This window comes from Lingula anatina, chromosome 1, assembly GCF_051362555.1.
Source record: "Lingula anatina isolate TDL-2025a chromosome 1, LinAna3.0, whole genome shotgun sequence".
NCBI classification, from domain to species: Eukaryota; Metazoa; Brachiopoda; class Lingulata; order Lingulida; family Lingulidae; genus Lingula; species Lingula anatina.
The window spans coordinates 27834750-27853838 of record NC_141767.1 but is presented as its reverse complement, the minus strand read 5'-3'; the positions used below and the strand labels follow the sequence as shown (position 1 = coordinate 27853838).

General features: G+C 33.7%; 1 protein-coding gene across 4 annotated transcripts in view; it reads left to right on the top strand.

Annotated features, from left to right (window-relative positions):
* The first annotated feature begins 7 nt into the window (after positions 1-7).
* The window catches only part of LOC106174445 (ras GTPase-activating-like protein IQGAP1), a 37723-nt gene continuing 18641 nt past the window's right edge, over positions 8-19089 (top strand). For all 4 annotated transcript variants that reach the window (XM_087001709.1, XM_087001707.1, XM_087001708.1 and 1 more), the window contains exons 1-12: positions 8-181; positions 313-415; positions 4453-4609; positions 4743-4820; positions 10856-10932; positions 11170-11237; positions 11544-11635; positions 13290-13311; positions 13618-13796; positions 14245-14329; positions 15049-15209; positions 15472-15565. In XM_087001709.1, coding sequence (XP_086857835.1) covers positions 136-181; positions 313-415; positions 4453-4609; positions 4743-4820; positions 10856-10932; positions 11170-11237; positions 11544-11635; positions 13290-13311; positions 13618-13796; positions 14245-14329; positions 15049-15209; positions 15472-15565 — 1162 coding nt within the window. In that variant the 5' untranslated portion in view covers positions 8-135. The remainder of the gene's footprint in view (positions 182-312; positions 416-4452; positions 4610-4742; positions 4821-10855; positions 10933-11169; positions 11238-11543; positions 11636-13289; positions 13312-13617; positions 13797-14244; positions 14330-15048; positions 15210-15471; positions 15566-19089) is intronic.

Genomic DNA, 19089 nt, shown 5'->3' with positions numbered 1-19089 from the left:
CGCGCCAGGAAAAGTCTTGTTTACTTACTTCTTATGGAGTGAATGGTGACTTTCAGATGGTATTTTAAAAACTCACCACGAAGACACTTCGCAAAGTGTGGATCTATAAATTAACGGATTAATATAACGCATAAAATGGAGGACCAAGTCGACTGGGGACAACACAGAGCTTCCTATGGAAGTGGGTCGCCTTTTCATTCAGTCTATGACACATTCACCATGCAGATTGAAGCTACAATTTCAGTGTTATTTATTTCACAGCACTACCGTAGATTGCTTTACAGTTTTGCAGTGTGTTTGTTTTATTTTCAGACGTCGAAGAGGGCCATGAGCGAATCTCGGCAGAGGAGATGGACGAGAAGCGGCAAGAGAACATTGCCTACGAATACTTGTGCCATTTGGAGGAAGCCAAAGTGTGAGTACAATTAAACCACCATAAATTCCGTTAAAACACATAAATGTCAGTCTCACCGAATGCAGTGGCTGTATTTGACCTTTCTATGAGAATGCTTTTTTTACATTTATTCAACTGATGCAAATGATTAATACCATCATTACACTTGTGTGAATTGTTGAAGCACTTGTGCGAACTGTTGAGAAGCAACAACTGAACTTTAATTTTCCTGAGATAATATTTTTTTTCTGTGTAGCAGTGTAGGCTTTGGCTGTTGAGCTTCCTTTCCCAGCCTTGTGCCATGTTGCAAGGCTGTTACATGTGTGAGTCACACAGCGTAGGTGGTTTCTGCTTTTGGTAGATAATAACCACTGCTGTTGTATTATGCATGATGCAGCTTTTAAGTAAAACTATTTGAGGCCCATCTTCTTCCTACAGGTGGACATTCTCATTCAGGTGGACATTCTCTATCATTCTCATATTAAATGGCAATTAAGTAGAATTGAATAAAGCACTTATTAAAAAATTCCTTTGGGAATTATTTTTCTAGTTTAACAATGGAGAATTAAAATGACACTCAGCTTTAGTTTCAAAGGTAAGAAGACAATAAACAACCTTTGTTCTATAGCAGATTGTTAACTAATAGCTTCATTTGATAATTGTTCTTGTTATCAGATATTTAGCAGATTTGTGTCTGTATAATGATGTCTTATGTTTTAAGAATGTGTTAATGGTTGACAGAAATGAGAATAGGTCAGTCATCTCAGAACATTCATATCTTAAGTATGTAATACTTAATTGAACAATTCATGTGACACTTAAACTCTCTGAGGCTATTTAAGTTTTAAATGATTGCCCCATTAGTTGCATAGCTTTGTTGTCAGAAGCCATAGTGGTCATTTTATATGTAAACAGGCTTTTGAAATCATACTGTAGCTATGTCCTAGAAATAGAAGGCATAGTCCTATAATTAGAACAGAGGTCTTTATTTAATATGATGTCATTGGTTTTGTAAAATGAGACCCAGAGTTCCATTTTTCGCTGAATGGCTATCGAAAGTAAATACTTTTGCATTTTATCAATATGTCACTCTTTCTTTGAGAAAACTATTCTAGTCAACTTGTTTCATATGACACTGGTGCTTAAATGTTCACAGCAGCCAAAATTATTGGTGGAGTAATGCATTTTTTATTACAGCAAAGAATCTGTATGAACCCATTCCCCTGAAGATTAATAGCATACAAGTATTGAGTTATTGAAACCCATTAAGTTGACTGTCCATTGCAGTGCTATATTGTTTGTGACATTCAACTAGAATTTTCATTTTATCAATCATTTACTTGAATATTCTGATAGTGTTTTATCTGACCACATCACATTGTTGGTTTCCCACTGTTAACGCATAGTATTCTGTAGATTTCTTATCAGTACCACCTGTATGTCCCTGTCAGTTGGGAATACTTGTAATTATTGTAAGTGCATCAGGTACATTTAGAGTATAATTAACATTAGTTTTCATCCCAAACACACAGTGGCAGAGCTTAAGTATTTTCCTATATTGGATCTTGTAATACTCAATGTAAAAGATTGATGTTGATATGAAATGATGTGTTGTTATGAAGTAAAATGAGCAGCGTCCTACATTGCATTTTTCCCTGTTGGTTGGCAAAAAGAATTATATACTGTTAAATTTTGTTGAACAGTATGCATATGATATAATGTGTTGTTTATTTTGAAAAAAATTCACACAGCAGCCAGACCATATTAATTCACATACATGACTGGCAATTTGAGGCTGGAAAATGTATATGACTCACTTTTTTTACATAATAAACCCTCTCGTGCAGTATTCATCACCAAATACCCAAAAGAACACACAGATTTAGAGGATTCAGGGCAGTATAAAGTATTTAATTTTGTTATTGTCAGAAACAGTTTGTTGCAAACAGGTAATAATGAAGCTGTAAAATTTCCAAATAGATTTGATGTATGCGAAAAAAAAATTCATTCCATAATGAGAAATAGATTTGTTTAAATTCTCTGATGAAAATAAAAATGGTGACTCAGTACCAGCAATATCAGAAATATATCATGCAAATGATTGGTGTCCACATGCTGGTATCTTCAAGGCAACAGGATGTGCAAATTAAGTCTGTAATATGCAGTCAGATAAACTTTTATTTTTGTCCTACTTTTGTCTGAAAGCAGTGGTGAGAGTGTGTGTGTGTGTGTGTGCGTGCATGCGTGTGTGCATGTATATGTGTGTGTAAATGTGTATATGTTTTAAACTTTGTAGTTTATCTTCAGGTCTACTTGAATTTTGACTACCAGATGAAATGATTGGACTACTTACTAGTATGATATTATTCAAGAAAAAGAGCCCTAAAAATTATAAGACCTTATATTTATACTTTTTTTGCATTGTCTAGCATAAGTCTTTTCTTCTATTTTAACACCAAATGATTGGAAAGATAACTTTTTGCTTTGTTGAACCTTTTTTGAGATTTATTCAGATGATGTGGTTTTCTATTATTATGTGGGTGGGTCTGTATGTGATTCATTGGCTCTAGAGGTCTAGGAAGTCTGCTGAATACACAAACAGTTGTGATCACAGCATCACAGCTTAAAAAGTCTTTATTGTAATGCATGTAACAGGGCTTGCCATCTCGTATAATATGCAGACATTGCCTCTATACTGCCTGACCTAGTCAGGTTTGCTATCATATGGCACATTATATGTTTTGCTTAATAAGCTAATGAAATGCACATTGGGCTATAAATACATGATACATCATATTGTGATAGGTGCTTTTGCATAAAGATTAATATCATTCAGAAGACATAGGGTTTTGTTTTGAAAACTTCTGGTCTTTGGTGTTTTCATGTGACATTTTTCATTATGCGCAGCTCAGATCAGGAAGTCTGCTGGAATCCAGAAATATATCATGAAAGAAATGAATGAACATTGAAACTATAATATGTTCAGAATGTGTCTATTTAGAGGATGTCTTTTTTTACTTCAAAAGTAAGCTGATATCCTGTGCATCAGTTAAATGGAATTTCCCTTCCTCATTTTAAGTAGTCTAATTATATGATTCAATTGACATAAAAACTTTCTGGTATTAGATCCTGTGTCCTTTAATTGATTTCTTTGTTTTCAAGTATAATTAGCTTTTTTTCTAAATAAAAATGTTTTACTGTTTTTGCCAGCATGTTAGTTAGAAAGTGGAAATTTGGCTTAAATACAAAATGTATATATATTGGAGTGAGTCCTGATAGCAGCTATGATGAACAATGATGACATTCTTGCATGCTTGTTGTTACTGACTTGCAGGATCCGAACGTGCTTTAATACTCTTGTGGGTGTTTGCAAGGTAAAATCAACAAAGCCATGACTGAAAATTCTTACAAAAGATATTTGTGCATTGGATAAATGAATATGTGTAAACCACTATTGTTTAAATCCGAAAATCTCAATTATCACCTTATTTTTATTTGGGTTAAATATGTGGCATTTGAACTATACATACAGTAAGAGCAAATTGTATTTCTATAGTACCTGTAGAAGGCTAAGCAGCATGGTAAGGGCCAATTTTCAGGTAACATATTATCATTAATATTTCAGTTTGGTCAGAACAGAAAACCATTGTTTTAAAGAGTTTAGAAGTGTGCAGTGGACCTTTATCATTTCATTGCATTTTAAGCATTATATGATGCTGCAAAGAATTAGGTCAAGCTCACAGAATATGATTTTATAAATAAAAAATAAAAAGTGGAGTCAGTCATATGTCATAAACAAAAGGGCCCCATGATGTCACTAGTTCAGTCTATATTGAATGTTTCCTATCAGTGGTGCATTGAAATCTGAAGTGATCACAATTTGCTTCAAGTGTTTTCCCACTTTTAGCCTTACATTTTTCAAGATATTTATTCAAATGCCATTTCTCTGTCTCCCTTCCTCTGTTTCTCCCTCTTTCTCTCTCTCTCTCTCTCTCTCTCTGGCTGTCTGTTCATAAGAATGATTCTGAAATTTAATTTTTTGTCTCTTTTTTCTTTAGATGGATAGAAGCCTGTATCAATGATCAGTTGCCAGCTACCACTGAGGTAGAAGAAGGACTGAGAAATGGAGTATACTTGGCAAAATTGGCACATTTTATGAAACCAGATTTGGTGCCTTTAAAGAAAATCTATGATAAAGATCAAGAGAGATACAAGGTGGAGTATTTTTTATTAATGTATAAAAATCAGTCGCTTAATAAATTTATAATCCTCACTTTAATAATAAATGATTATAGATACTTAATATTTCATATCAATAATCTGTTGGAATGTTTTTTTTTTTACATAGGTCCGGGGATTACATTTCCGACACACAGACAATATCAACCACTGGTTGAGAGCCTTGGAGGAACTGGGACTACCAAATGTAAGTCATCACCCTCAATCTCTCTCTTACTCTCTCTTTCCCCAAACCTCTGAATGCAGCACTTTCTTTATTACTTTGTCTTAACAGACCTAAGATCGTGACATTGTCAGATGATCTTTGCAAATGCTTATAGTTTGGAGTACTACCAGTGGTTATTTTAAAAGATGTTCTATTTATTACATAGAGACTGAATTTGAAACAAGTCAAATTTTAAGTTTAGATTGCAATTCATTCAAATCAAATGGAAACATCTCCCTTTCCATAATCAAAAGAGGTCAACCAGTGAGTGCCTTGTTATATGCAGCACATATTTAACTGAAGTTGTTTTTATTGGGGGAAAAAACATGCATAATTGGTGTGATTTAAAAGATATTCTGAATTGGCCTTTCTTTCTCTGCCAAACAAGAGATTAAGAATTTTATTACCAAATTTCAGTGGTTTACAACTGTTTTCTTTGAATTAAGTATTAGGTTAGTATTGGATAATTGTTAGAGTTTAAAGAAGAAGCATGCATGTTAACCCTGGTCGTTTCAGAATTTAAATGCTGTAAATGAGTCACATTAACATGATAAAGTTTAATGATTCAACTACAATAAGTTAGATAATTAAGTCTGTGCATATTTAGGTCAGCAAAGTATTGTTTTTTGTGACACCAAATGGAGCGACTTTGTACCATTCATATCAGCAATAATTTCTTTTGAAAAATTGAATCATGATTTTCCAAAATAGATATCTGCCACTGCTTGGCAGATGTATTTCTTTTCTTTTACTTGTGACATGAAACCTATGTTTTGTTCAAAACTACTTATTACCAAAAAAAATGGAGACCTATCAGCATAGGTTATCTAGAAAGAAAGAGGGCAAATATTGGTGCTAAAATGTGGCACTGGCTGGCACCATGTTATTACTTCTGATCTCTCACAGCTACTGGACATCTAGTATCTGCATCAGTAACACCCTGCCACTATGCTATAGCTTATAGTAGATAGTATCCCGCTGAATTGGTCATCTTTAGTACACTTTATCACCCCAGTGGTAACTGAAGTGAAGGTTAACAGTGGCATGCGGCTTCCATTCAATGTGCTTGCTGCCCTGTAACCTTATAAATAGGAATAAAATCCATCTCTATCTTTTCAGAACAGGTTTATTGTACCTGAACAGCGTCCCCATTTTCTGTTCATAGTAAAATAGGTCTAAACGTAATTTCATATTGGCCCCCTGCTCTTTATTTTCTTTGAACTCGTTCTAGTGCTTGGGTTAAAATGTATTATCAGTTTTTCATATATTTCTGATATCAAAACCTCAGTGATAGACTCACATTCATTTATTTATGTAAGATGAGTAAATTGGAGAAATTTGAGGATTTTCATATTATTATTTTAGTTCTAGAGACAAGCTGAACTATCTGTGGCAGAGAATTAGGCTTCTATCAGTTATGATTCATATATTGTATGTCAGCAGCTTAATGAGTATGTAGATGTACACAGATTAGCACACCAAAGATGAGGCAATATTTAAGCTTCCAATTTTTCAGGCTGGGAAATTTAAATCCTGGTGGGAGGTACTCTTCTGAACTATAAGCTTGTATAACCAGTGGAAAAAATTAGAATTTGAATCACTGATGTTTAGTAACAATAAGGCATTCCTGTGCTTAAACACCGTTTAACTAGGGGCATTTTGAAGAGTAAAATTTGGTTCTAAATGCTAGTGATGCTGCTGAAGGGGATTGGAATATAGGTAGACTGATCAGCTATAACATCTAATATCAGGTTTTGAATGATATATATGTATATTAATAATTATAATCAGCAACATAGAAAGAGTAAAAGGAGGAATAGGGCTGGTTGACCATAGTGCATTTGATGTGTTTTTGAGTGTGTTTGTTTTGGGGATGGGGGGTGGAGTGAGGGACATTTGTAAAAGAAGAAAGTGAAATTGAAATACACATGCTGTCTGATAACGTCACCTAAAAACTTAATTAAAAGAGATGCATCTATTATTGACATTAAATTTTACACTCTAATAGGCGCGGAATGTTATCCTAATCTGGCCAGCCATCTATGCAACCAATGTACTGTATTGTTGTCTTCACTTATAACTTTGGTATCATAAGGTTTTCAAAACCGTGATACGTATGGGCAGATACACACTGAATTTATGGATGATGGAGGTTAAGGCTAAAGTGTAACAGCTTGTATTTTGTCATTGGTGTGCAGAACATGTGACAGTAATCACAAGGGGAATGTCCTTAATACAAGAATGCACGTTTTAGTTTATTTGGAGAACTGGTGAAATATTTCATTGTTTCTTCATTTCAATATTGCTTTCAGTGTAGTTGATGTTATCTGGTTGATTTGAATGTTTGCACATTTTTTTATGATTTGAAAAGTGTGTCATAATAATTGTTCTTCAAATACCTCAGAGTGAGATAAATATATAGCAGGTTCCTTTATAATTTATAGTATACCTGTTGCATATTTTTCACCAAAGAAAATTACAGATATTGTGATTAGGAATGTTTTGTTGTCACGTGCATTTCATGCTCTGTAGCACAAATAATGGGTTTGATATTCCATACAAAATCTGCTCGAGTTGAAGAAAAAACCCAAATAAGACATAAGCAGTAGAGATATGCAGGAAAAGATTTTGAGATCTACATTCCACGTCCATCTTAATGATAGACATTAGCTGGTATTTAACTAATGTCCCTTTTTAGTATGCGGTTGCCAGGATAACAGATCTCAAGCAAAATGCCCAAACCAGTAGATATGGGGCATATAAAAGCCAATAAATCTTCTCTGAAACCATCATTTCTCCTTTTCTTCTTCTTTTTCTTTTGTAAATATCTAATAAATAAATATGTGGCTGAGAGATAAAAGAAAGTTATTATCCAAGGAATAGTAGGTAGCCTTTTAGATTTGCACATCAGTACTAGTATATTGTTATCCAGTGCACTCATTGATGATGTATGATATAGGGATATGCTGCTGCCAGAGACCTTTTCTTACAAATGGAAGATTGTCTGTCATTGAATATTTATCTTGTAATCACCTTAGTATCAGAAGTGTAGATCTAGATAATATGGTAGATATTTTGGTTCCAAGTGTGTGTGAGATGGATTCTCCTTTATATGATTTAAGATTTATAATGGAAGGGTTATTCTGCTAGGCGTCCTACAAATTTTTCTTCCTCTCATAATCAGTATGAATCAACAGACTTACGTGTGAGAGGAAATACTCCCTCCCAAGAGCAAAGTTCATACTAAAATAAGTTCCCCGTGCTCATAAAAAAGATTCACTTTGTTTTTGACAACCACTGTGAATTAATTGCAGTGCTGCGCTATTAATGTGCTTAAAAACAACATCCAGTGTTACACTTGTGATGGGAAAAAACTTTGTGACTGGCATTGTGATAGGAATATTCACATTGATCAGTGACCAAAAATGATATCAAAAAATAATATCAAACTAAAGCTATATATAAAATGGTGATCACCTGCAGCCATGAAAAGTATGCTGCAACAGCATAAATGTTTTATGTTCACGGTGGCTGTCTATACATGTGGAATTCAGTGGCTGATATAATAACCCGAAGCAGAATGACAGTTTGGTTGAAATAATTCACTGAATTGTTGCTAATTTGGAATATTCAGGTATTTGAGGGAGAAATGAGCTCATTTTATTTCACTTATGCTTATTTCTGGCAGCTCTGACATGAAAAAAAAAGTTTTATGGAATACTGGTTATATTCATGTATTTGTCCATGACAATTTTGGTTTTGTCCATATTGTAAACAATGGAATTTGTATTCGTGGTTAACCAGTGGAGAGAAGAAAGGTAACCACTTCAGACCTTGAGTCTCCTGTCTTTTAAAACAGTATGATGTAAAGTGACTCATTGCAGAAATGGGTCAAAATGTAGATCCTATTTCATCTATAACTGGTATGTCATCAAAAAACCTCAGTTGCAACATTTCTCATTTGCTAGAATGTAAAAGGCCCCATATAAGATTTATACCAACATTGATGCATCTTTTGTTGCCATTGGCTAAATTTGAGTCAGTTTAGAGAAAGTCTGGATGGGCAAAAACAAACAAACAAACAAACAAACTGCCATGGAATAAGGATAAATAAGAATGTATTAGGTAAAAGACTCCAAGAAGACAGAAACCCATTTACCAAGATGAGCATATAAGTAGTCGGCTACTGTAATGCCCGTCTGTAAACATGTAGCCTAAGCTGTCCCTTGCCTTACAACCTGTTGAACCTAGAGGAATGTGAAACTGCATATATATAAATATGTCACCTTCCCGTACTTCTACTAATACTTCTTTCTGCCCTCTTCCTCAAAGAAAACTACCTGAAGTACCATTGCTCAGATATTTATACAGTCTTGATCCCGTTCAGTCAAGTCAACACATACCCATTAAGATGAGTTATCTCAACACATAAATGTGTTTTGAGTAGTTGTAGTCATGTTTGTCATGGGTCAGGTGTAAGTTTAGATCAGAACTGATTAAATTGGTTTTGTGTGAAGAAAGGACAGAAATAAAAAAAAGAGAAGTGGGTGTCGGATTGCATTGTACTTAGAGAGAGGTCTTAGTGTAGTGTTTTGCTTAGATAATTTTTTGACCCCCCCCTCCCCCCCAATGCCAAAACCTCTGATGGTATCTATCTAGTCAAATGTCATCATAAGCTTTTTTAGAGATAATGCCTTTGAAATGACATGCATTATGTATACCTGCAATTTTAAAATGATTCAGGGTCACATGTGAGACGGTGCCATTACAAATGACTACGGTGGTTATATCATTTAAGAAGTGTAGGTGTACTGAAGGAGACAGAAAGAAACGGATTACTTGGCTCACTCCATCTGATGAATTTTGGCAAAAAAACATAAACATATATTCAAATTTTACCATGGGAAGTGAAACATATTGAACTGCATTTGGCTGAAAAAAAATAAAATAATAGCAAGCCCAATTTTTTTGCAGAATTTTTGTTTTTCAAAGCAATATGTATGTATCTATCTATAGAATAACTAATTAATTATGCAACATGAGCTCAAGTTATAACAGATGCATTAATAAAAGTAATCATTCTATAAAAAGAAATGTCAGCATAATGTTTTTATAGCTCATAATTCATTGGTGAAAGTTTTCAGAATTATACCTGATTTCAGGACTTTCAGATTTCATTTTAAATGTTTTTTCACATGGCCTTAATGTGATGAGAAATTGCAAGCTGTGTCTACAGTTTTTTTTCATTTTTTCAAACTTTCACCTATGTTAATGTTAGATCTCAAAATATTAATCATATAAAATTGAGCCAGTCCTGTTTGGAAAAATGCCTTCATGCTACATAAACATGCGAATATGAAACCTGTGTTCTTGACTTAAGAAGTCCAGAGTATTGCCAGACAGGTACACTTTATGCTGGATTAATATGGGTGCAACTGGTAAATTAACCCCTTGTCCCAAGGGGTGAGAAAGATCAATAACTATCACATAGCTTGCAAACACTGGGGCTATTGTCAGTGTGGTAGCCAACAGTCAGATTTCTTTCCAGTCGGCTAGCTACAGGCTTGGATCTAGGACTGCTTTATTCTTTGTCCTTGTTTTCTCTGTCGACTTACTGTTTTTTTAAGAATTGTTTTTTTATTTTATCCTTAAGAGGGATTGGTGTTTTTGTGTAGATATATGACTAGAGACATGCACTTAAAGTACATTTGGAAGTCTGCGGGCACAGTTTCATAGCTGATGATCCTTCTTGACTTTTAATACATGGACCAATATAATGGTCTGGTACCTTTTTCCAGAACAATTAATGATGACATAATGACCTTGTTAAATAATTGTTATTGTGTCCATTTCCCTCCAGAAATCACAAATTGCGAAACCAGGTTGAAATAAATGTATATAAAAAACTAATCAATGCATGATTTTTTGTATGAAATACAATTTTTCAAAAACAAAATTTAAAGAAAAAAATGTGCACTGGATTGAATAATGAGTTTTAATTGTCTGCTTTATTTCAGATATTCTACCCAGAAACCACAGACATTTATGACAGAAAGAACATGCCCCGTGTTATCTACTGTATACATGCTCTTAGGTAGGGTTCCTACAGGGATCTGGTTGATTAAAAAGTTGATCACTCTCATATCTTCATGGTTGTTACAAATGCTCACAATATACATTTAGTTCAAGAAAAAAAAATATATATATTTACAATCAAAACAGCTGGACTGCATAAAGTTAAGTTTGTTCTTATTGCAAATTATATAATTAATTGGTCCAAACTGTTCAACAAGTTTTGTATAAGTATTTCAATTCCTCTTTATTTTTTCAGTTTGTACATGTTCAAGCTGGGATTGGCGCCTCAGATTCAGGATCTTTACGGCAAGATCAAGTTTACAGGTAAAACAACAAGCTCAAGCTACATATAGAAAAGTTAACCTTATGTTGAAAATAAGGTGCAAAGACCCATGAATAATTATTAATATTTAATCTTTCTTTGATTTGGGTATTAGGTTACAAGAAAAGATGTTAGTGGTAACATGAAAAAAGGAGCAATAGGATTGTTTTATGTATCTGTTTGAAAAACTGTTGTAGATGAGGAGAAACCGATTGGTATAAAGCTCTTTTTGATTCTTACCCAAAGAAGGAATTCTATACTATTTGTCAATCGTTAAACTCCAACCCTTTATAAAATTTTTATTTCAGAGGAAGAAATAAGCGCGATGCGAAAGGAATTGGAAAAGTATGGTATTCAGATGCCTGCATTCAGTAAGATTGGTGGAATCCTGGCTAATGAGGTATATTCCAATACTCAGTGAAGATTATGCCAGTAACTTCAGTTGATTGACCCTAATTTGTGTGTAGCATGATGTATCAGAAAGTCTGTTTTCTGACCAAGGTCATAGAGGGGCATGCCATTTGATAAATGTTGACTATATTGATTGATTGTGATGAGGTTGTAATTGGGAAATGTTTATAGTTTATTTTAGAGGCATTCGCACAAAAAATTTCATATAGGCAAGACGTATTTGAACTAGTGGTTGAGCATTAAGCATTTTAATAGAATAATGAATATATTATTCCTGGTATTAAATATATATATGTAGCTAGTCACTGTGCATCAAAGCTTTATTTTCAATAAGTTCACGGAATAGACAATGTCCTGCTGTTCATCATACTGAGTCTGTGTAACAGATGGTGTTATGGCTGCATTGCATTACAGTCTAAAAATATTGCTGGTAATGTAACAGGGAATTGCCAGCTGTTGTTTCTAAGTATGAAATGGGGGTCTTTTTAGATTTCATGGCATATTTTCTCAGATACAGAAGAGATCTAAAAATAAGGTGTGTGTGTATGTGTGCGTGTCTGTCCTGTCATATTATCAATAATGATAATTATTAATTATAAAAAAAATTCTCAAAACAGACCTCACAGATATCTCAGTGCAGTTTACAAATATTATGACTTATAAACCTGTTACCTATAACCATGAAGAAAATTGATTTTAAATAGGTATAAAACCTAGAAGAGATATTTATCTCCCAAATTATTCTTCAGAGGTTTTTAAATTTCTCTTTAAACTATCATAGTTGTTATGAAGAAAGGCATTTGACTTGCTGATAAAATTTGACCATAAATTGGTGCTGCAATTTCAAAACTCCTATGATCACACGTTTCTAGTAAATTTTTCTTTCCATTTCGATATAATTTGCCCACTTTTTCACTGTGTTCTGATGGGATTACTAGTGGCTAGTTCAGGAGTGAGAATAATATATAGAAGATACTGTACTTAAAATTCTACATGCAGTGTTAAATTATTGATCATATTACTACCTTAACTTGATACCTGGATTCCTTATATCACAATTAATGTTATTTGTGAAAAGGATTTAAATGAGTCATTGTCTGAATGCTGGTTTTGCAGGGCTAAAGTATAATTGAAAAAGTATAGCGCAGTGAGGATGTTTGATTATGAGATGGCATTTCCTGGTAGATTATGGTGGCAATTTCCTTGTAGCTTAGGATTTTGTAGAAAGTATCAAACAAATAAATAAAAAAGTTACTAATTTGGGGGGAAAAGGAAAAGGGTAAAAGGGGGGGGGGGTAAGAAAAGAGGGCGGTCAGCACACACACTGTTCTTACTGCAGTTTACCTTACTATAAATGCCAAGTGCAGTATAAAGCATTAGCCCTTATTGCAAAGTTTGGCATATAAAAGTTTCAGTAAGAAAGAATAGGTTTTCTTGGTGATTGCAGGTCTGAATTAAGCACTAAAGGCAGTAAAACTTTTATTAGAATTAGGTGACTAACAATTGCCTAATGAGCACAATCTGTGCATTATTTTCTCAAATAATTTTTGTCTTAAATGTTGTATCAGTGTCTGATTTCCATTGATTAATTAATTAATGTGTGTGCATGTTCTTCTCAAGTTTTCTTTTTCTTCTTTCATTAGATGCCAGTAGATGAAGCCGCATGTGAGTAGTAGAGATTATAGTTTATAGTTTCGCAATGATTGTTGACAACTTTTTGAGTCTTCTCAAATTTATTTAATTCATAAACTTCAGTATGTGTGATGTTGTCATAGATGTATCAAAATTGTTTGTGTTTTATTAAAATGAACTTTTTGTGTGCAGAACACAAGTAAGCTCTGGCAACAATTAAGAATCAATTAAGAAAATACTTCAAACATTTTGACAAATGAGTTTCTGAAATTGAAAAAGTATGTAGAGACTTTTGACTTTTGCCATTATTGTTAACATTACTGTTTACTATGTTTCCAGTGCATGCTGCTGTAATTGCCATCAATGAGGCCATAGACCACCAGGTGGTGAAGGGGACCCTCTCTGCCCTGCAGAACCCCGCGGCTCACCTGACTGCTGTCATACCTCAACACATTGAGGACTACCAGGAGATACTGCATGCTGCCAAACATACCAAAGCTGAAAATGCTAGAAACAGGGTACAGTATCCTATTGTCTCTCAGTGGAGTGTTTATTTGTTTTAGGTATATCATTCCTTTAGGTGTTGAATAGATGACTACATATTAAAGCTGAAATGCTGTAAATGAGGTAGGGGATAAAATCGTTTAGAAGGAAATGTTCCAAAAATTGTTGAAAAGGAAGTGTTCCAAAAATTGTTGTGAAGGAAATGTTTCATTAATTACTCATCAACTTGCATATCACATGTTTAAATTAAACGTTCCATGGAACATGCATACTGGTTTATATTAGTGAACTTCTGTTTTGCTTTACATATATTTATATCATTAGTTTAATTCAGTTTGAAGTGCTCTCACTTTCATATGAAAAAGTAATTTTTTGTAACTCCTTTTATGCCCCTGGAATTAATGGTTTATCATTTAACCATTTCTGGAAAAGATTTTACCTGATTGTGAAATCTGCTTTCAGTCCCTAGACCCTGATTATGAAGCTGATGTGTATGATGAGTTATTGACTCAAGCAGAGATCCAAGGGAATTTAAACAAAGTGAACAGTAAGTCATCCCACAGACACATGAATTTGTCTTTGTCTACTGTTAGAGTGCTGATAACAGTAATTGTAGACAGAAGGAAAATATAGAAATAATCAGTTACATTTCTGTTATCTACAAGTGTCAAGTTATTCCAAGTATTTTGTCAGTATCCAGGAAATTTAGTTCTTGGTTTTGTATAGCAAATTATAGTTTGTGGAAATAGCAAAAAAAAAAAAAAAAAATAGAGAAAAAGTGTGTGCATATACAAAAAAATCTTTATTATTATTATTATTATCATGTTCCGTGGATAATATTATATTATATGTACAAAGCTTTCAAGAAAAAAGGACACACATCAACAACAGGTATTCAGTTTATAGTTGTACTACTGTTGCCTTATGAGTTTATGGTTGAGGGCAGTTTTCACATGGTCAGGAGTTTTATGATTATATGGTGACAGTTGATTGTGTGCTATTCTGAAAGATGTTTTCATATCTTTGACAAGGCGATTAGTGTGTATAGTATTAAAAGATGGAATTCATTTAAAATCCATTCAAGTGTGTGATTTTTAGGTTGCCATACTTTAGCTGCCCCAAAGGTTAAGTATAGCCATGGAGCTTAAGCAAGAGGGGCCACTCAAGTTTTTAATGTAAATCCTTGCTTTTAAAAACAAAACATCTATTGTATCAAAACAGTTAAAAGGTGATACTTAATATCATATTTGCGTCTTGAATTTCCAGCCATCAGGACACTGGACAGGCTTAATGATGCCCTGAACAAACAAGATATGGATGCTTTGATGAAACTGCTTCAGTCACCTCTGCTCAATCTGAGAGATGTCAGTCCAGACAAAAAGGAGTTTTATATGGCCAGACTTATCAATGACAGAGAAACAAAAATGGTGACTTTTTTTTCTTTTATTTTTACAGAAAAAGTTGTGTTTGCCTTGTTTTGAACAATTGCATATGATTTTAGTCAATACTGTAAAAGTGAGGAAATTTCTGAATTCACATAGCATTGAAACCATTGAACACAACTTGTCTACAAGAACTAGCGGCAATGAATCTGTTGAGATGAATAACATTGTTGAAACAAACAGTCATGTCCTTGACATTATCTTTTGTATTATTTTTGCTAACATAAGATGTGTGCTTTAATTTTAGAACAATAACAATGGAGAAGAGGTGATCTTAGACAAGGATGAGGTTCAGAATGCCATCTATGAAGCCAACAAAGAAGCAGACTCAGAGTATCAAAGTAAGAATCATCATATAAAGTTCTTTGATTTTTAATATATCTATTAGATGTGTTCATTTTTATGTACAGACACAGATGTGTCTGTACATATTGCCATCACCTGCGTCTGTCGTCGCCGATGCCGATGGCGATGCTGATGCCGATGCCGTCGCCGTGCACTTTCCTTGTAAACACGATAAGTGGAAGGCAGTTTTAATTTTTGGCTTTATATTTACAGAGCTGATGAATATTCATAAAACGTAGGTCAAGTTCGAAAATCAGCATGATCGGGCCATTATTGTAGAAGTTATGCTGTTTTTTTCACTTTTCAGCATATATGCAACCTTGTAAACACATTTTAAGGAAAACCATTAGGCCTGTTGTCATGAAACTGACAGGAGTAATCAATCTTACTAAAACGCAGGTCAAGTTCGAAAATCAGCATGATCGGGCCACTATTTTAGTAGTTATGGGGTTTTTTCATTGTTCAGCATATATGCAACACTGTAAACACAATATAAGAAAAACAGAAAGCCCAATTGTCATTAAACTCACAGGAACGGTCAGTCTTACTAAAATGCAGGTTGAGTTCGAAAATCAGCATAATCGGGGCATTATTTTAGAAGTTATGCTGTTTTTTTACATTTCCTCAGATTTCCTCAGATTTAATTCTTAGGCATGTTAATAGCCTTATTATTTAAGTAATAAGATACGTAAAAGTGTTTCTTTGACATTTCCTGAATCTTTACAACATTGTTAGTTGATTATGTAAAAATGATGGTAAACTTGTTATCGTGTATTGTGTAATAAAGTGTCAAAAATGGAAATAAACACATATCATTGCAGTTTGTCAGATTCAATCATTCACTATGTTCAGAATCTCAGAATGGAAGAAATTGGACATTTAACACTGTTCTATTGATATTTTTTCCATCTCATCAATTTTCTTAGTTGATCTTTTAAAAATGGCAGTAACCTATTAATTTTGTTTTATGTTAAAAAAGTGTTAAAAATGGAAATAAACCCATTTCAGAACAGTGCAGTCTTGTTTACATTTTGGCATTTTTAAGGCGTGACTTTGAAGTTCCATCGGCCTAAAAACCTATGTTAGTCACGTTTACTATTTGTCCATGATACTAATATTTTATTATTAAAAATTGATGATCATTATGCTGTTAAACATTATGTAATATTGCATCAAAATTTGAAAAAAAACTGTTTTGGGCACTGCTCCCATGATGACCATTTAAGAAAAACCATGTCACTTACTGTTCTCAAACAGTACAGTTAATATGTACAGATGTGTCTGTACATATTGCCATCACCTGCATCTGTCGTCGCCGTCGTTGCCGTCACTGTCGCTGTCGCTGGCGCCATGCACTTTCATTGTAAACATGATAAGTGGAAGGCAGTTTTACTTTTTGGCTGTATATTTACAGAGCTGATGAATATTCATAAAATGCAGGTCAAGTTCGAAAATCAGCATGATCGGGCCATTAATGTAGAAGTTATGCTGTTTTTTCACTTTTCAGCATATATGCAACACTGTAAACACATTTCAAGGAAAACCGATAAGCTTTTTGTCATGAAACTCACAGGAGTAATCAATCTTACTATAACGCAGGTCAAGTTCGAAAACCGGCATGATCGGACCACTATTTTGGTAGTTATGCTTTTTTTTTCACTTTTAAGCATATATGCAACACTGTAAACACAATATAAGAAAAACAGATAGGCCAATTGTCATTAAACTCACAGGAGTTGTCATTTCTGCTAAAACGCAGGTTGAGTTCAAAAATCAGCATAATCGGGCCATTATTTTAAAGAAATGCAGTTTTTTCACATTTCCTCAGATTTAATTCTTAGGCATGTAAACAGTTTCATTATTGAACTAATAAGATACGTTAAAGTGTTTGTTTGGCATTTCCTGCAATTTTACAACATTATTAGTTGATTATGTAAAAATGATGGTAAACTTGTTATCGTGTATTGTGTAATAAAGTTTCAAAAATGGAAATAAACTCATATCATTGCAGTTTGTCAGATTCAATCATTCACTATGTTCAGAATCTCAGAATGGAAGAGATTGGACATTTAACACTGCTCTGTTGATATTTTTCCCATCTCATCAATTTTCTTAGTTGATAATATAAAAACGGCAGAAAACTGTTAACTTTGTTTTATGTTAAAAATTGTTAAAAATGGAAAAAAAAACATTTCAGAACAGTGCTGTCTCGTTTACATTTTGGCATTTTCAAGTTGTGACTTTGAAGTTCCATGAGCCTGAAGACCTTTGCTAGTCACATTTTCTGAATATCCATAATACTAATATTTTATTATTAAAGTTGATGGTCATTATGCTGTTAAACATTATGTAATATTGCATCAAAATTTGAAAAAAAAAACTATTTTGGGCACTGCTCCCATGATGACCATTTAAGAAAAACCATGTCATTTACTGTTCTCAAACTTACAGGAAAGAAACATGGGACTAAAATACAGCTTCAGTAGGAAATACAGTCTGTTTGGTAATTCTTACTGCCAGTTAAACAGTTATTTTGTGAAAATTTAATTTTTCACATATTGGCATTTTCAAGGCGTGACTTTGAAGTTCCACGGGCTTGAAGACCCATGCTAGTCACATTTTCTGAAAATCCATGATACATATATTTTATTATTAAAAATTGACGGTCATTATGCTGTTAACCATAAGATAAGAGTTTATTTAGCCAATTATAAAAAATCGGAAATCATTTTCCATTGGAGCAATATACAGAGTAAAATAATAAAATAATAAATAAATAAAATTAAGAATTTAGCTTTGAGATCAAATTAAAATGCGTCACTGCACTTGGATAAAAGCTGTTTAAAAAGCGTTTACTGCCTTTAAAAGTTAAAAGTCTACTGTTGCTTGGTAAAAAAGTAAAAAGAGAGGATGCAGGATGGAAAGCGTCTTTTATGGTGTTGACAATTCTTTTCTCCATCCTGTCCTTAAAAATATCATCCAGCTTGGGGAGATCTTGTCCGATAATCCTGCTTGCAGTTTTTACAACGTTTGCTAATTTCTTCCTTTCCTCCCCAGCTGTTCCGCTATACCATATTATAATTCCGTACGCTAGAATGCTTTCAATTACACACCTATAAAAATTGACTAAAATAGGCACACTATCAGTAAAAGTTCTCAATGATCTTAAAAAATACAGTCTTTGCCGTGCCTTCTTTACACTCTTTACGGTGTTATCTTTCCAATTCAATTTACTGTTAAGGTGTATACCAAGTAGTTTAAATTCCTCTACCCTACTAACTTCATCATTACCAATGGTGAGTGGTACCTTTACATTCTGATTCCTTCTAAAATCCACTATCATTTCTTTGGTTTTAGCTACGTTCAAGATAAGATCATTACTCTCGCACCAGCTTAACAACGACTCAACAGATTCTCTATATGTACTCTCGTCATTATCAGTGACTAGCCCCACCAGCGTAGTATCGTCCGCAAATTTCATGAGAAAAGTCCCATCGCTTACACTAGTGCAATCGTAAGT